At 50.2% G+C, this 16,080-nt stretch overlaps 2 protein-coding genes across 4 annotated transcripts in view; one reads left to right on the top strand and one right to left on the bottom strand.

The window, feature by feature from the left end:
- The window catches only part of LOC133339382 (cell adhesion molecule DSCAML1-like), a 195,313-nt gene that overhangs the window by 61,402 nt on the left and 117,831 nt on the right, over nt 1–16,080 (bottom strand). The window lies entirely within an intron of this gene.
- The window catches only part of LOC133339383 (uncharacterized), a 44,660-nt gene that overhangs the window by 958 nt on the left and 27,622 nt on the right, over nt 1–16,080 (top strand). For all 3 annotated transcript variants that reach the window (XR_009754724.1, XR_009754723.1, XM_061547524.1), the window contains exons 2-3: nt 1,363–1,452; nt 9,541–9,618. Coding sequence is in view for 1 of the 3 variants with exons in the window: in XM_061547524.1 (XP_061403508.1) it covers nt 1,363–1,452; nt 9,541–9,618 (168 nt within the window). In the remaining 2 variants the exon portion in view is untranslated. The remainder of the gene's footprint in view (nt 1–1,362; nt 1,453–9,540; nt 9,619–16,080) is intronic.

Raw genomic sequence — 16,080 nt, 5'->3', positions numbered from 1 at the left:
TGACGTCACCGCCACTTAGTGGCGAATGGCGGTTGTTGTTGTTGTTGAGTGTGTGCAAGTGTGTGAGTGTGTAATTGTGCGAGTGTGAGTAAGTGTGTGTTTGAGTGTGTGTGTAAGTGCACCTAGCCTGGCACTGGCGACGTGGTGACGTCACAGTCACCGTACGTAGCCAACCACGGCTAATCGGAGTTGCGTGTGAAGGACACCAATCTAAGCACAGCAACAGCACTCAGTTCTAAACAAATGAGTGCTCAATCCAGATGATTTTAAAGTGGCGTCCCAATATCGCAAGCAAGAGCGTTCCAGACGGCCGCAGAAGCGCATCCCAAAGCGTGCGAGGCGATGTGTGTGTAGGTCGACTCAGCCTCAAATGTTCGTAAACATCGCCACTAGGGAGACAAAGGCGGCCGGGCGTGGTGCTACCCACCCACCCCCTCGTGTGCCACAGTGCCGGTAGCCTTCACAGGCGCTGCTACTCGCTAACAGCACTTGCCCCTGCAGTCTGTTAGAGGCTACGTGGGTGATCTTTGTTTTTGTGCAGTTGGGCGAGTTGAGAACTTTGATCTTTGCACTTTGTGTGTGCGGAGCGGCAGTGGCAGCGAGTAGCGGAACGAACCCGGCGAGACGAGTTCGATTCCCGCTCGGGGCTCAACACCCGCGGGTGACGATGATCTGAGCCGGTCCCGGGACTGCCCTAAGGTCGACTCAGCCTCAAATGAGTACCGACAGTCTGTTAGTAGAAGTCAGACTGGGGTCGTACTCTTAGGTTTTTTCGGTAAAGTCACGTAGGGGAAAAATAAATAATAAAAGTAGAAATAAAATAATAAATCACGACGTTTCGGGCACAACACAAGCGTCCGTCATCAGGTGGGACAACCACAGCAAGAAACTATTGTTTAATATTATTTATGATTTATTTTTACCTACGTGGCTTTACCGAAAAGAGTATGAATCCTTGCAGGCACGAAAGCTTAAAATCTAGAATTAAACTGGGATCGTTTGTTTGGTATTTCAGGCGCGTACCTCTCAGGTGAGTGAACAACACAGACAGGTTCGTGAGTGGTATGCGAGCAATGCTGCCGTGGCCTTCAGTTGAGGAACCGGTTGGACTACGCTCTGTGATTACCGGTCTAACCGGGAGATTCAATCCCAAATTTCATTAACTCACTCCGAGATTCAGACCCCATTGAGATTGTCTCCTGTTTTTGAGGTCCTTTATTTAACCACCAGCTGAGAGAGCTCCTATTGAGATTCATTGTCTCGTGTTGACGAGTCTTGCCGCGCGGTGATGTGGGGAGATGTGACCCTCATGCCAAACGATGAATTAATTTGTAAATCGTTTGTAACTTGTTCATTTTACAGAATTCCTGTCCTACATTCGTAAAGGAATGGACCCGACTTCTCCACTTGGAACAACAAAAGCAACAACAATATTTGTACTATTATTATTTGGTAAGTAGCACCACCACCACCACCACGTGTAGCCTGTAACAGGCTGTTGGGGCAAGCGCTGAGCGAGGCTCAGGGTGGAGTGTCTGGAGCAGGGGTCACGTGGGGGTCACGTGTGAACGGAGTGGAGTGTTGAGACGGGAGAAGAGGAGGCGGATGGGCGATGGAGTACAGTTGAGGAGGCTCTCAGAGAGGAATGGAAGGAGGCTAAAGAGGGGGACTGCTTCATGTACAGGGGCACTGCTGAGTCTATGGGTAGCAGTGCTGAGTCTATGGGTAGCAGTGTTGAGTCTATGGGGTAGCAGTGTTGAGTCTATGGATAGCAGTGTTGAGTCTATGGGCAGTGCTGAGTCTATGGGGTAGCAGTGTTGAGTCTATGGGTAGCAGTGTTGAGTCTATGGGCAGTGCTGAGTCTATGGGGTAGCAGTGTTGAGTCTATGGGGTAGCAGTGTTGAGTCTATGGGGTAGCAGTGTTGAGTCTATGGGTAGCAGTGCTGAGTCTATGGGTGAAAGTGCTGAGTCTATGGATAGCAGTGTTGAGTCTATGGATAGCAGTGTTGAGTCTATGGGCAGTGCTGAGTCTATGGGTAGCAGTGTTGAGTCTATGGGGTAGCAGTGTTGAGTCTATGGGTAGCAGTGTTGAGTCTATGGGCAGTGCTGAGTCTATGGGCAGTGCTGAGTCTATGGGGTAGCAGTGTTGAGTCTATGGGTAGCAGTGTTGAGTATATGGGCAGTGCTGAGTCTATGGGGTAGCAGTGTTGAGTCTATGGGGTAGCAGTGTTGAGTCTATGGGGTAGCAGTGTTGAGTCTATGGGTAGCAGTGCTGAGTCTATGGGTGAAAGTGCTGAGTCTATGGATAGCAGTGTTGAGTCTATGGATAGCAGTGTTGAGTCTATGGGCAGTGCTGAGTCTATGGGTAGCAGTGTTGAGTCTATGGGTAGCAGTGTTGAGTCTATGGGCAGTGCTGAGTCTATGGGTAGCAGTGCTGAGTCTATGGGTAGCAGTGCTGAGTCTATGGGTGAAAGTGCTGAGTCTATGGATAGCAGTGTTGAGTCTATAGGTAGCAGTGTTGAGTCTATGGGTAGCAGTGTTGAGTCTATGGGTGACAGTGCTGAGTCTATGGGTAGCAGTGCTGAGTCTATGGGTAGCACTGCTGAGTCTATGGGTAGCAGTGCTGAGTCTATGGGTAGCAGTGCTGAGTCTATGGGAAGCAGTGTTGAGTCTATGGGCAGCAGTGCTGAGTCTATGGGTAGCAGTGCTGAGTCTATGGGTAGCAGTGTTGAGTCTATGGGTAGCAGTGTTGAGTCTATGGGTAGCAGTGCTGAGTCTATGGGTAGCAGTGCTGAGTCTATAGGTAGCAGTGCTGAGTCTATGGGTAGCAGTGTTGAGTCTATGGGTAGCAGTGTTGAGTCTATGGGCAGCAGTGTTGAGTCTATGGGTAGCAGTCTTGAGTCTATAGGTAGCAGTGCTGAGTCTATGGGTAGCAGTGTTGAGTCTATGGGTAGCAGTGTGGAGTCTATGGGTAGCAGTGTTGAGTCTATGGGTAGCAGTGTTGAGTCTATAGGTAGCAGTGTTGAGTCTATAGGTAGCAGTGCTGAGTCTACGGGTAGCAGTGCTGAGTCTATGGGCAGTAGTGCCGAGTCTATGGGTAGCAGTGCTGAGTCTATGGGTAGCAGTGCTGAGTCTATGGGTAGCAGTGCTGAGTCTATGGGTAGCAGTGTGGAGTCTATGGGTAGCAGTGCGGAGTCTATGGGTAGCAGTGTGGAGTCTATGGGTAGCAGTGTTGAGTCTATGGGTAACAGTGCTGAGTCTGTGGGTAGCAGTGTTGAGTCTGTGGGTAGCAGTGTTGAGTCTATGGGTAACAGTGCTGAGTCTATGGGTAGCAGTGCTGAGTCTATGGGTAGCAGTGTTGAGTCTATAGGTAGCAGTGTTGAGTCTATAGGTAGCAGTGTTGAGTCTGTGGGTAGCTATGTTGAGTCTGTGGGTAGCAATGTTGAGTCTATAGGTAGCAGTGTTGAGTCTATAGGTAGCAGTGCTGAGTCTGTGGGCACTGCTGAGTCTCAGGGTGTCGTTAATTACGGCACGAGCACAGTCAACGTGCAAGTCGTTACATCGCCTTTCACTCAACTATAAAACAATCCATAAAACTACAAACTCCAATAAACCGTCTGCATTAGTTGGAGAGGCACCACCCACACACGCGCGCAAGAGATAACACGCAAACAAGACAAAGATCCCCCTTATAGCCTCAACATGATGTTGGGGCAAGTGCTGTTAGCGAGTGGCAGCAGCAGCGCCTATGAAGGCCTGGCGTGGTGCTGGCCACCCACCGACTCACACAGAGACCCACCGACTCACACAGAGACCCACCGACTCACGCAGAGACCCACTGACTCACGCAGAGACCCACCGACTCACGCAGAGACCCACCGACTCACGCAGAGACCCAGACTCACGCAGAGACCCACCGACTCACACAGAGACCCATGGACTCACACAGAGACCCACGGACTCACACACAGACCCACCGACTCACACAGAGACCCACCAACTCACACAGAGACCCACCGACTCAGAGACCTACCGACTCACACAGAGATCTACCAACTCACACAGAGACCCACAGACTCACACAGAAACATTCATTTTCACGTTATGTTTCGGCTTGGGTCTAATTGTCCACGGTCAACTAACGTTGGTTGTAAATCACCACGGTCCCTTACGTTATGGCAAGCTTTGGGGCCACTTCCTGGAGTCGTGGAGTTCTTCCATTACTAGTAGGGTACATTTCATAAAAGCGTGTTTAAAAAAAATTCATTTTACTTATTGTTTGAAGACTTCCACAATAAGAGGCCCTCGGCTTCGTTCTTGCCTTCCAGCTTGTATCTTCCTCCACGCATCGTGCCCTCTCCTCTTATATAGCCCTCAGCCCCCTTGTCTCGAATGTTCCCTCACTCCATTTCCCTCAGCCAATCCCCGTCCTTCCCCTCCAAACCGTCGCCTCCGAGTTCCACTTCGTTTCCCGCCCATTCTCATTCAAAACTTTTCCTCCAATCACTGCAAAAGGTCCTTGCCTCCTGACCAATCCCCGTGGAGGCCTCGTTCCTCCAATCAGAGACGTTGGTTTATCTTTGAATGGCCGTTAGGCTGCACATTGGCTTGGGGTCATTACACACACAGCAGTACACACACACACCAGTACATACACAGCAGTACACACACATCATTGCCCACACAGAAATACACACACAGCAGTACACACACAGCAGTACACACACTAGAACATAAACATAGCAGTACAAACACGATGCACCCATAGCCCAGCCTCACCTTATGTGAATCAAGGCGCGATTCCGATGGAATTCATGAATAAACTCCTTTAAAAAAGTTTTTTTTTAAACAACGGTTTCGTTAACAACTTCGCTTAACTCACGGTCGAGAAGTGCGTCAATGGCGTTTTTGACCTACACAAATATATATAATAAGGCGTCCATACAAAATGTAAATTGCTTTAAAGTAGCGAATTAATTGATTAATTCATGCCGACTTTGATACAGGCATTGTCACCGTATCCGAGTACGTGGGCAAAATGTGGAATTGATTGGACAACGGGAAGTAGACAAAATCTTGATTACAAGATTTGACCACGACAAACATAGAGGAATCAAGTGGCTGTCCCACCTGATGACGATTGCTTGTGTCGCGATCGAAACGTCGTGATCTATTATTTGTCTACTTACTTGACTTTACCGAAAGAACCAAAGAGTATGGATTCCTGCAGTCACGAAAGCTTCATATCAAGATTAAGTTAAAACGTTGAAAAAATAAGAAACGCGAATTTTTTTTGTATTGTACCAGTTAAAGCTCCCTGAGCTACTTAACTCATTTTCAGACGCGACCTGGACCATCACTAATGAGAGCAGCTCAACCACGTGGCTGATATCATCATCATCATAGCAGCAGACAAAGACTCTGAACTCGTGGTGACGTTGATTCTAAATGTAAGAGGGGGAAAACCGGAGGACTCAGAGTGAAAAATCCACGCAGCGACCACCACGGGGAGAGAGACGCAGACTCCAAATACACAGCAGCAGTAGCAGCTTCGCCAGAGTCTGTATTGCCTATTTGTGTCTCGTGACTTGCGCAAGAGAGACTCGACATGGCGATGTTGGTTTTGGGGTTTCCCCCCCCCCCCACACTTCCTCATGAGCTTTACTGACAAATAAACGCGTCACTACTATAGCGTGCTGGGCTGCCTGGCTTCATGGCTGCCTGGCTGTGCTGGAATGTAAAACGTCATCTCTGCATCTTAGAACAACAACAAACAACAATCAGACGTCGTGCGTTGACGGTGTTTCCCAGTGGGTGCGATGTGCAAGACCTTCACAATGGCTGTGTCACGAACACGCTGAGTCAGCTCAGATCCTCGGTTCACGATCTGCGTCTGAGCGTCTCTCACCTTTGGAGGTTCACAATGGCCTTGAACGAAGTTCAACAAAGACAAGGACCCCCCGCGGTAGCCTCAACAGACACACGTACACACACACGTACGCACACTATTCACAGGCGCGTCATTCAAAACGCTCAGGTGGTTGGATGCTTCAGAGGTCAGATCGCTGACGCAGCAACCGCGGAGTTTCTGGAATTTTATTCCAGATGTGAGCCCTGTATTGGGTTGGGTGTCAGCCTGGAGGCCGTGATTGACACAGAGACCCATAGACACACACAGATACCCATAGACACACAGAGACCCATAGACATACATATAGACCCTTAGACACACACACAGAGACCCGTAGACACACATAGACCCATAGAATCACACGTAGACCCATAGACACACACAGAGACCCATATACACACATGTAGACCCATAGACACACACAGATACCCATAGTTAACATACAGAGACCTATAGATAACACACAGATACCCATAGACACACACGTAGACACATAGACACACACAGAGACCCATAGACACACACGTAGACCCATAGACACACACAGAGACCCAGAGACACACACAGAGACCCATAGACACACAGTGACACAGAGACCCGTGACACAGGAGGGTGCGGGCTGGTGGTAGGTGGCCAGCATCACCACCACGCCCGCCCGGCCGCCTTTGTCTCTCTCTTGCACTCGCATTGCACTTGCACTGTTGTTATTTTGACTCGAGTGAGTTTGGTTTACCACCGTTTAAACGCCACCTACATTTGTTATCTGTGCAGTGTTCACTACAGGACCCCTCACTGCACTTGATCTCGGCAGTGACCACGTTGGCTTTTATCTTTATTGCTGCTGCTGAAGTGATCCACCCAGCACTCACGGATCTCCCGTGGACTATAGCCGGGCAACTGGGCTACACTTTATTGTTTAACTCTTACTACTCCTGCTCACTACTCCTGTTCATTGCTCCTGTTCACTGCTCCTGTTTATTGTCACCAGGCTTAAGGACTCCACTGAGCTGCTTTGTAGCTCTTTTATCAGAAGCGAGCTGGGCCATCACTAAAGATAGAAAATCAGCCACGTGGCTGATATCATCATCACCACGTGGACATTGATAGCAGCAGCCAAATACTCTAAACGCATAGAAATACATAGAGATCCACAGACACCCATAGAGACCCACAGACACCCATAGACATCCATATAGACCCAGAGACCTATAGAGACCCACAGAGACCCATAGAAACCCACAGAGTCCCATAGAGACCCACAGAGACCCACAGGCACCCATAGAGACCTACAGACACCCATAGAGACCCACAGACACCAATAGACATCCATATAGACCCAGCTACCTATAGAGACCCACAGAGACGCATAAAGACCCACAGAGACCCACAGACACCCATAGAAACCCACAGAGACGCATACTAAACTAAGTTGATCTCACCAGGCATAAGGTCCCACTAAGCTGCTGTGTAGCTTTTTCTTTTATCAGAAGCGAGCTGACCATCACTAGTTCTCTAAACATGATGATGATGATGAGCCAGTTCGTTGCGCTATTATATGTGATGGTCAGGTCGCTTCTGAAAGAGAGCTATACAGCTCGGTGGGCCTTAACTGGTAACATCAAAATAGTTTAGTTTTAGTATGGGTCTCGATGAGTGTGGGTCTCTAAGTGTGTCTGTGGATGTCTGTGGTTCTATTTGAGTCTGGTCTATGAGTCTCCCTATGCATAGCTCTATGTACGATACCTGGAGCGGTGGTGTGTAGTAAACATCGACACTGGGGAGACAAAGGCGGCCGGGCGTGGTGATGGCCACCCACCACCTCGTGTGCCACAGTGCCGGTAGCCTTCATAGGGGCCGTCCATAAATGACGTCACGCACCTAGGGGGGGGGGTTGAGAAATGTGACGTCACATCAAAATGCGCAACTTTAAATAAATATAGACAACACAATCTACTTAACTGAATATACGTTTTACTAAATATTTTGTCCTATAACATCAGAGTGCAGCGCCACATTAAATACGCACTACAATGACAAGAGTTTAAAGCGATTTGAAGCATTTTTATTTTTGGGGGGGGGCGGGGGGCAGGGCAGAGCTTGTGAGGGGGGAGTCTGACTTTTTGTGACGCCGTGTGACGATGGGGGGTAGGGGGGGTCTAAAATCGGCCAAAAGCGCGTGACCTCATTTATGGACGGCCCCATAGGCGCTGTTACTCGCTACTACTAACAGCACTTGCCCCCGCCATTCTGTTGAGGCTGCACGGGGGATCTTTGTCTCTGTGTAGAAGATCTGTGCGCAATCTGCGAGTCTACGTCTGTGGATCAGTGCAACACTTTGTCGTGGTAGGAGGAGGAGGCTTTCGCGACCAACATTATCCACAGTGGAGGTTTGTGTTGGGTTAGATCGCGTAAATATCAATGTTGTGTCGTCGTCACACCCGCCACTAACAACCAACACAGCCAATCGGTCATGCTTGTCACGTCAACACAACGTGCCAATTCGTTACTAGTTCAACTGGCGTGTTGTGTAGTGTGTAGTAGTGTAGTGTATATTGTATTATACTAGTTCAGCTATCACTGGTTGTGTGTTGAATAGTAAGCCCACTACAACATTTACACTTACAGTGTAGTGTATAGTAGTGTGTAGTGTAGTGTATAGTAGTGTAGTGTGTAGTAGTGTAGTGTGTAGTGTACACTACAACATTTACAATCCGACTACCGTGACGTATCGCCTGTAATTACAACAACAAGGAGCATCATCAGGCGACTCTGCGGTTTTCATTCCACACACCCCGCATACCCCACACACCCCACACACCCGCATACCCCACACACCCCACATACCCCGCATACCATCAACACCGGTGGCACAATGCAATCAGGAACTCGTCCGGTCTGTACAGATTGTCAGGGCTGGTGAGTCTGGGCAGTTCAGCACCGATCACGCTTGACAGGTTGTCACGGGGCATCTGCGGGTCTCTGTGTAGCCAGCAACAAGGTCGTTTGTTGTCGTTCCCCCGCACCTCCGCTTAGCACGGTTGTCTACGTACGGTGCGAAAGAAGTTCAACATACATAGCACGGTTGGCTCCGTACGGTGCGAAATAAGTTTTAATATACATACACACTTAGCACGGTTGGCTACGTACGGTGCGAAAAAAGTTCAACATACGTACATAGATACAGCAAAGAGCAGGGCAATGCAAGGCATTGCTGTGTGCCGGCTATGATGCCTGCCACAAATGATAGCGCAACGAAGTGGCTGATCGTCATCATCATCATGTGGAAAAGTTTAGCAGCCAAATACTCTAAACACGTGATGTTGATTCTAAATGTGGAGGGAAAAACCGGAGGATCCAGAGTCAAATCCACGAGACCACGGGGAAAACACGCAAACTCCAAATATACAGCAGCAGGCGTCAGGGTTGGGATCGAACCCACGACCTCCTGTATTCGAGGCGAGGTAGTTCACATCTCCTAACCACCGTGGTGCCCCTAATGCGACCGTCATCAGCGTAACGTTCTTACCCCGTGGCCCTACTGGATCAGCTGTGAAAACGAGCTTCATAGCTCATCGGATTCCTCCATTATAAATAAATACATTGATTCTGAAATTTTGATTTATCCGCAGTAACAGTGGTCGTTGACAGCGCGGAGGTTGAGAATGGCTCGGAGACCGGAGCTCAGCGCCAACGAAGAACACCACGAGGTGAGTTCAATAGTAGGTCGTGGTCAACCCGAATTCATCACCACCACCATCGTCATCATGACCATAACCACCATCATCGTCACCACCACCAACATCACCATCTTCATCAGTCACCACCACTATCATCACCACAACCACCATCATCATGACCATCATCATCGTCACCATCACCACAATCATTATCACCACCACGACCACCACCATCACCACTTTCATCATCATCACTAGTTAACTATTATCTGGGCAAATTTCGATTTAAAGCATTCGTGACTGCAGGGATTCATCTTCTTGGTTCTTTCGGTAAAGTCACGTAGAATGGAAATAATAAAATAATTCTCACGACGTTTCGGCCACAACGCAAGCAGCCATCCTCAGGTGAAGACCAGGTCTGTCGGGGAGACGGCGTCTGAATGAAACAACACCACGCTTGGAGCGTATATTATCTGGGCAGTGACAATAGCTATGGACCGCCTGGGCAAGCTAATTTAGTGATCTAACAAAAGTAACGATCAACCAAGAACCGTAGTAGCATTAAATAACCGTTTCATTTTTCATAAAAGTAATCCATTATTTAACTACAAAACGTGACATCTAACTAATGTAACCGGCCCACCCTATCCCTCTCCTCCCGTGATCGTTACGAGGGGACAGGCCAGTTAATAAGTAAAAACAACAACAATATTAGATGATGAGTTCGGAGGGGATGAGTGCATACTGTGCGTTGTTCTGCATTCCTTCTGAGAATCGAATGACTCCACCACCAAGGCACAACCAGAGGGTTGTGTGACTGCAACTCTTTATTTCAAAGCGTTCCTCTGAGCAGCATTCGTGCATCTATAATTATGACCAGATGCACGCCAATCAACCCCAATTCACACCACCTCACTGCTCAACCCCTGTACTGTCCACCAGAGGTCGCAAACGGGTTTTGATTCCTTACCCGTACTCGGCCGTACCAGAGTCGAAAACGGATAGCTGGGTATCGGGTAGGGTACGGGTATCGGGTACCCGGTTGCGACCTCTGCTGTCCACCCGAATCTCAATAATGATAACGCCTGGTTGTCATACACAAAACACATTCAACGTATAACATTTGAAAGATTTAACATTTAACAAAAACTTCTTAACATTGAGCTCCACCAGCTCAATGTAAAAAAAAACTATATTCTAGAAACATCTAGAGTATTTTCTAAATACTGTATAATCCTGCACAAATAAAATAATACGTTATGTGTCTAATCCAATTATATTCATAAAGCATACATTTGGCAAATCATTTTAATTACCATAAATATATGAAGCAACTATTGTTTGTTATATGTGAATCAAAACAATCTCTACCAAAAATAGAATTATGCTCGCTCCATCAGCTCAATGTTAAATTAAAAGCTACAGGATGGCCATTTTGTGTTTCTTTTTACAACAATATCAATAAATATAACACTACATTTTAGCAACTATCAAATCACCTTCTCAATACCATATGTAACAAATGATCTTGGACTTATCAAACTAAACAAGTTATTACCATTTCGATTTAAAGCTTTCGTGACTACAGGGATTCATCTTCTTGGTTATTTCGGTAAAGTCACGTAGAAGGGAAGTAATAAAATAATAAAAATAAAACAATAAAATAATTCTCACGACGTTTCGGCCACAACACAAGTAGCCGTCCTCAGGTGAAGACAGGTCTGTCGAGGCGACAGCGTCTAAAAGAAAAAAACACCACCACGCTTGGAGCGTCTATTTAAGCTGGGTTGGAAGGGGGGGGGGGGAATGCGCATTGACAAAATAATCTGCATATCAAGAGGAATCTAGCATATTTATGGGAAATGCAGGAATGCGATTAGTGCTATTTGTGAAATGCTAATCCTGCATAATGCCCATGCATTATGCAGGATTAGCAGCATCAAAGGGAGGGTGATAGGGGTAGCATTAATAAAGGGAAGAAATGTTAATAGTATGTAGCTGCAGTAACTAAACAACAACGTAAAACGCTAAAGTATAAACTACATAGTATTAAATTGTATACTGTATTACTATACACGACCCTATGTCTTAGAATAATACATAGTGTAATATTACAATATGTATTATTCTACCCACCCAACTCAGGCTCGCTGGTCTCGTGATCATCATTCAACCTAAATCTGGTGCAGTGATTTGAGGTGGAGAGGGTATCGTAATTATATAATAGATTGGTAATCATTCAATTGTTGTTAATTAGTATTTGTTTCCCCTATAAGGAATTGTAATTGTAATATATATTTTATCAATATATATAATAGCCCGGATCTGTCCCGCTGTCATTATGTCACTGTGATTAACGCGCCACGGATTGGTTGAAGTGCGTCACGTGACCGCGCGCCCCCGGATTGGTTGAAGTGCGTCACGTGACCGCGAGCTGTCCACTTCGTGTTGTGGTGCACTCCGCACCTCGGAGGCCCGAGAAGCAGCAACATGACGGCCACAGCGCCAGAGACGCAGCCACGGAAAGCTGACGGTCGATCCACTCACACACAGCTCACTCACTCACACAGCTCACTCACACACACACACAGCTCACTCACACACAGCTCACTCACTCATACACACGGCTCACTCATACACACGGCTCACTCACACACAGCTCACTCACTCATACACACAGCTCACTCACTCACACAGCTCACTCACTCACACAGCTCACTCACTCACACAGCTCACTCACTCACACAGCTCACTCACTCACACAGCTCACTCACACACACTCACACACAATCGCATGCACCTCAGAGGAGACGGTTGAGTGAGAGTGAGGCAAAGCCGTGCTCCGTTCACTGCTGCCCTGAGGGACCCCCGTGCTCTCCACTGCTGGCTTGAGGGAGCCAGACGCACTCTGTCCACTCCTGCCCTGAGGGAGAGCCGTGCTTGCTCCGCTGCTGCCCTGAGGGAGAGCCGTGCTCGGCCCATTACATTAGTACTCGAGTTTTTTTGGTGCTTAAATCCACTGCTGGATGAAGGCCCATCGCACGCTGTGCGAGTTCGTAAGGATTTACTTGACCAGTCTGTTGGGGGGCGCCGCAGACTGTGGTTGTTGGGGGGTGCTGCAGGCTGTGGTTGTTGGGGGGTGCTGCAGGATGTGGTTGTTGGGGGGTGCTGCAGGCTGTGGTTGTTGGGGGGTGCTGCAGGCTGTGGTTGTTGGGGGGTGCTGCAGGCTGTGGTTGTTGGGGGGTGCTGCAGGATGTGGTTGTTGGGGGGTGCTGCAGGATGTGGTTGTTGGGGGGTGCTGCAGGCTGTGGTTGTTGGGGGGTGCTGCAGGATGTGGTTGTTGGGGGGTGCTGCAGGATGTGGTTGTTGGGGGGTGCTGCAGGCTGTGGTTGTTGGGGGGTGCTGCAGGCTGTGGTTGTTGGGGGGTGCTGCAGGCTGTGGTTGTTGGGGGGTGCTGCAGGCTGTGGTTGTTGGGGGGTGCTGCAGGATGTGGTTGTTGGGGGGTGCTGCAGGCTGTGGTTGTTGGGGGGTGCTGCAGGCTGTGGTTGTTGGGGGGTGCTGCAGGATGTGGTTGTTGGGGGGTGCTGCAGGCTGTGGTTGTTGGGGGGTGCTGCAGGCTGTGGTTGTTGGGGGGTGCTGCAGGCTGTGGTTGTTGGGGGGTGCTGCAGGATGTGGTTGTTGGGGGGTGCTGCAGGATGTGGTTGTTGGGGGGTGCTGCAGGCTGTGGTTGTTGGGGGGTGCTGCAGGATGTGGTTGTTGGGGGACGCTGCAGGATGTGGTTGTTTGGGGACGCTGTAGGCTGTGGTTGTTGGGGGGTGCTGCAGGCTGTGGTTGTTGGGTGACGCTGCAGGATGTGGTTGTTGGGGGGCGCTGCAGGCTGTGGTTGTTGGGGGGTGCTGCAGGCTGTGGTTGTTGGGGGGTGCTGCAGGATGTGGTTGTTGGGGGACGCTGCAGGATGTGGTTGTTTGGGGACGCTGTAGGCTGTGGTTGTTGGGGGACGCTGCAGGATGTGGTTGTTTGGGGACGCTGCAGGATGTGGTTGTTTGGGGACGCTGTAGGCTGTGGTTGTTGGGGGACGCTGCAGGTTGTGGTTGTTGGGGGACGCTGCAGGTTGTGGTTGTTGGGGGACGCTGCAGGATGTGGTTGTTTGGGGACGCTGTAGGCTGTGGTTGTTGGGGGACGCTGCAGGTTGTGGTTGTTGGGGGACGCTGCAGGCTGTGGTTGTTGGGGGACGCTGCAGGATGTGGTTGTTGGGGGACACTGCAGGATGTGGTTGTTGGGGGACACTGCAGGATGTGGTTGTTGGGGGACGCTGCAGGCTGTGGTTGTTGGGGGACACTGCAGGATGTGGTTGTTGGGGGACACTGCAGGATGTGGTTGTTGGGGGACGCTGCAGGCTGTGGTTGTTGGGGGACGCTGCAGGATGTGGTTGTTGGGGGACACTGCAGGATGTGGTTGTTGGGGGACACTGCAGGATGTGGTTGTTGGGGGACGCTGCAGGCTGTGGTTGTTGGGGGACACTGCAGGATGTGGTTGTTGGGGGACACTGCAGGATGTGGTTGTTGGGTGACGCTGCAGGCTGTGGTTGTTGGGGGACGCCGCAGGCTGTGGTTGTTGGGGGACGCCGCAGGCTGTGGTTGTTGGGGGACACTGCAGGCTGTGGTTGTTGGGGGACGCTGCAGGCTGTGGTTGTTGGGGGGTGCTGCACGCTGTGGTTGTTGGGGGACGCTGCAGGCTGTGGTTGTTGGGGGACGCTGCAGGCTGTGGTTGTTGGGGGACGCTGCAGGATGTGGTTGTTGGGGGACGCTGCAGGATGTGGTTGTTGGGGGACGCTGCAGGCTGTGGTTATTGGGGGACGCTGCAAGCTGTGGTTATTGGGGGGCGCTACAGGCTGTGGTTGTTGGGGGACGCTGCAGGCTGTGGTTGTTGGGGGACGCCGCAGGATGTGGTTGTTGGGGGACGCTGCAGGATGTGGTTGTTGGGGGGTGCTGCATGCTGTGGTTGTTGGGGGACGCTGCACGCTGTGGTTGTTGGGGGGTGCTGCAGGCTGTGGTTGTTGGGGGGTGCTGCATGCTGTGGTTGTTGGTGGACGCTGCAGGCTGTGGTTGTTGGGGGACGCTGCAGGCTGTGGTTGTTGGGGGGTGCTGCATGCTGTGGTTGTTGGTGGACGCTGCAGGCTGTGGTTGTTGGGGGGCGCTGCAGGCTGTGGTTGTTGGGGGGTGCTGCATGCTGTGGTTGTTGGTGGACGCTGCAGGCTGTGGTTGTTGGGGGGCGCTGCAGGCTGTGGTTGTTGGGGGGTGCTGCATGCTGTGGTTGTTGGGGGACGCTGCAGGCTGTGGTTGTTGGGGGACGCTGCAGGCTGTGGTTGTTGGGGGACGCTGCAGGCTGTGGTTGTTGGGGGGTGCTGCATGCTGTGGTTGTTGGGGGGTGCTGCAGGCTGTGGTTGTTGGGGGGTGCTGCATGCTGTGGTTGTTGGGGGACGCTGTAGGCTGTGGTTGTTGGGGGACACTGCAGGCTGTGGTTGTTGGGGGACGCTGCAGGCTGTGGTTGTTGGGGGACGCTGCAGGATGTGGTTGTTGGGGGACGCTGCAGGATGTGGTTGTTGGGGGGTGCTGCATGCTGTGGTTGTTGGGGGACGCTGCAGGCTGTGGTTATTGGGGGACGCTGCAAGCTGTGGTTGTTGGGGAGTGCTGCAGGCTGTGGTTATTGGGGGGCGCTACAGGCTGTGGTTGTTGGGGGACGCTGCAGGCTGTGGTTGTTGGGGGACGCTGCAGGCTGTGGTTGTTGGGGGATGCTGCAGGATGTGGTTGTTGGGGGGCGCTGCAGGCTGTGGTTGTTGGGGGACGCTGCAGGCTGTGGTTGTTGGGGGACGCCGCAGGATGTGGTTGTTGGGGGGCGCCGCAGGCTGTGGTTGTTGGGGGACGCTGCAGGCTGTGGTTGTTGGGGGACGCTGCAGGCTGTGGTTGTTGGGGGGTGCTGCATGCTGTGGTTGTTGGTGGCCGCCGCACACTGTGGTTGTTCGGGGACTACGCTTCCAGGCCGCACTAAGCCTGTAGCTGTCAGAGCGATTAAAGTTATTTGTATTTCTCTCAATTTCAATGGATTCTCTAATTAGTCTTGGCCAGTAATAATTAGTTTTGCACAACACTTCAACTTAATCAAAATCAATTGATTGTCCTTGTGGGCAAGTATGTTCTGCCACTGACGACAGTTGTGTTTGAGATAATTTAATACTTCTTTGGTGTTCTTTTAGTCTTACGCTGATGTTACGTCCCGTCTGACCAAAATAGCATCTGCCACATAAACAATTAATCCAATATACACCTTCTATTGATAATTTAGGTAATTCGTCTTTAGTGCAAGATACTAGTTTTTGAATTTTGTGTACTGTACCAAATCTTACGATGTTTCGCTTTTGCAAAACACGGGCTAATTTGTCAGTTACTCCTGAGATGTATGGTATTTTTCATTGTTTTAACAATCTGATCGCTT

The sequence above is a fragment of the Lethenteron reissneri genome, unplaced genomic scaffold (assembly GCF_015708825.2).
Source record: "Lethenteron reissneri isolate LAM-NWPU_2019-01 unplaced genomic scaffold, ASM1570882v1 scaffold_185, whole genome shotgun sequence".
In the NCBI taxonomy this organism is placed as follows: Eukaryota; Metazoa; Chordata; class Hyperoartia; order Petromyzontiformes; family Petromyzontidae; genus Lethenteron; species Lethenteron reissneri.
The sequence above is the reverse complement of the archived record's forward strand: the minus strand, read 5'-3'. Positions and strand labels throughout refer to the sequence as shown.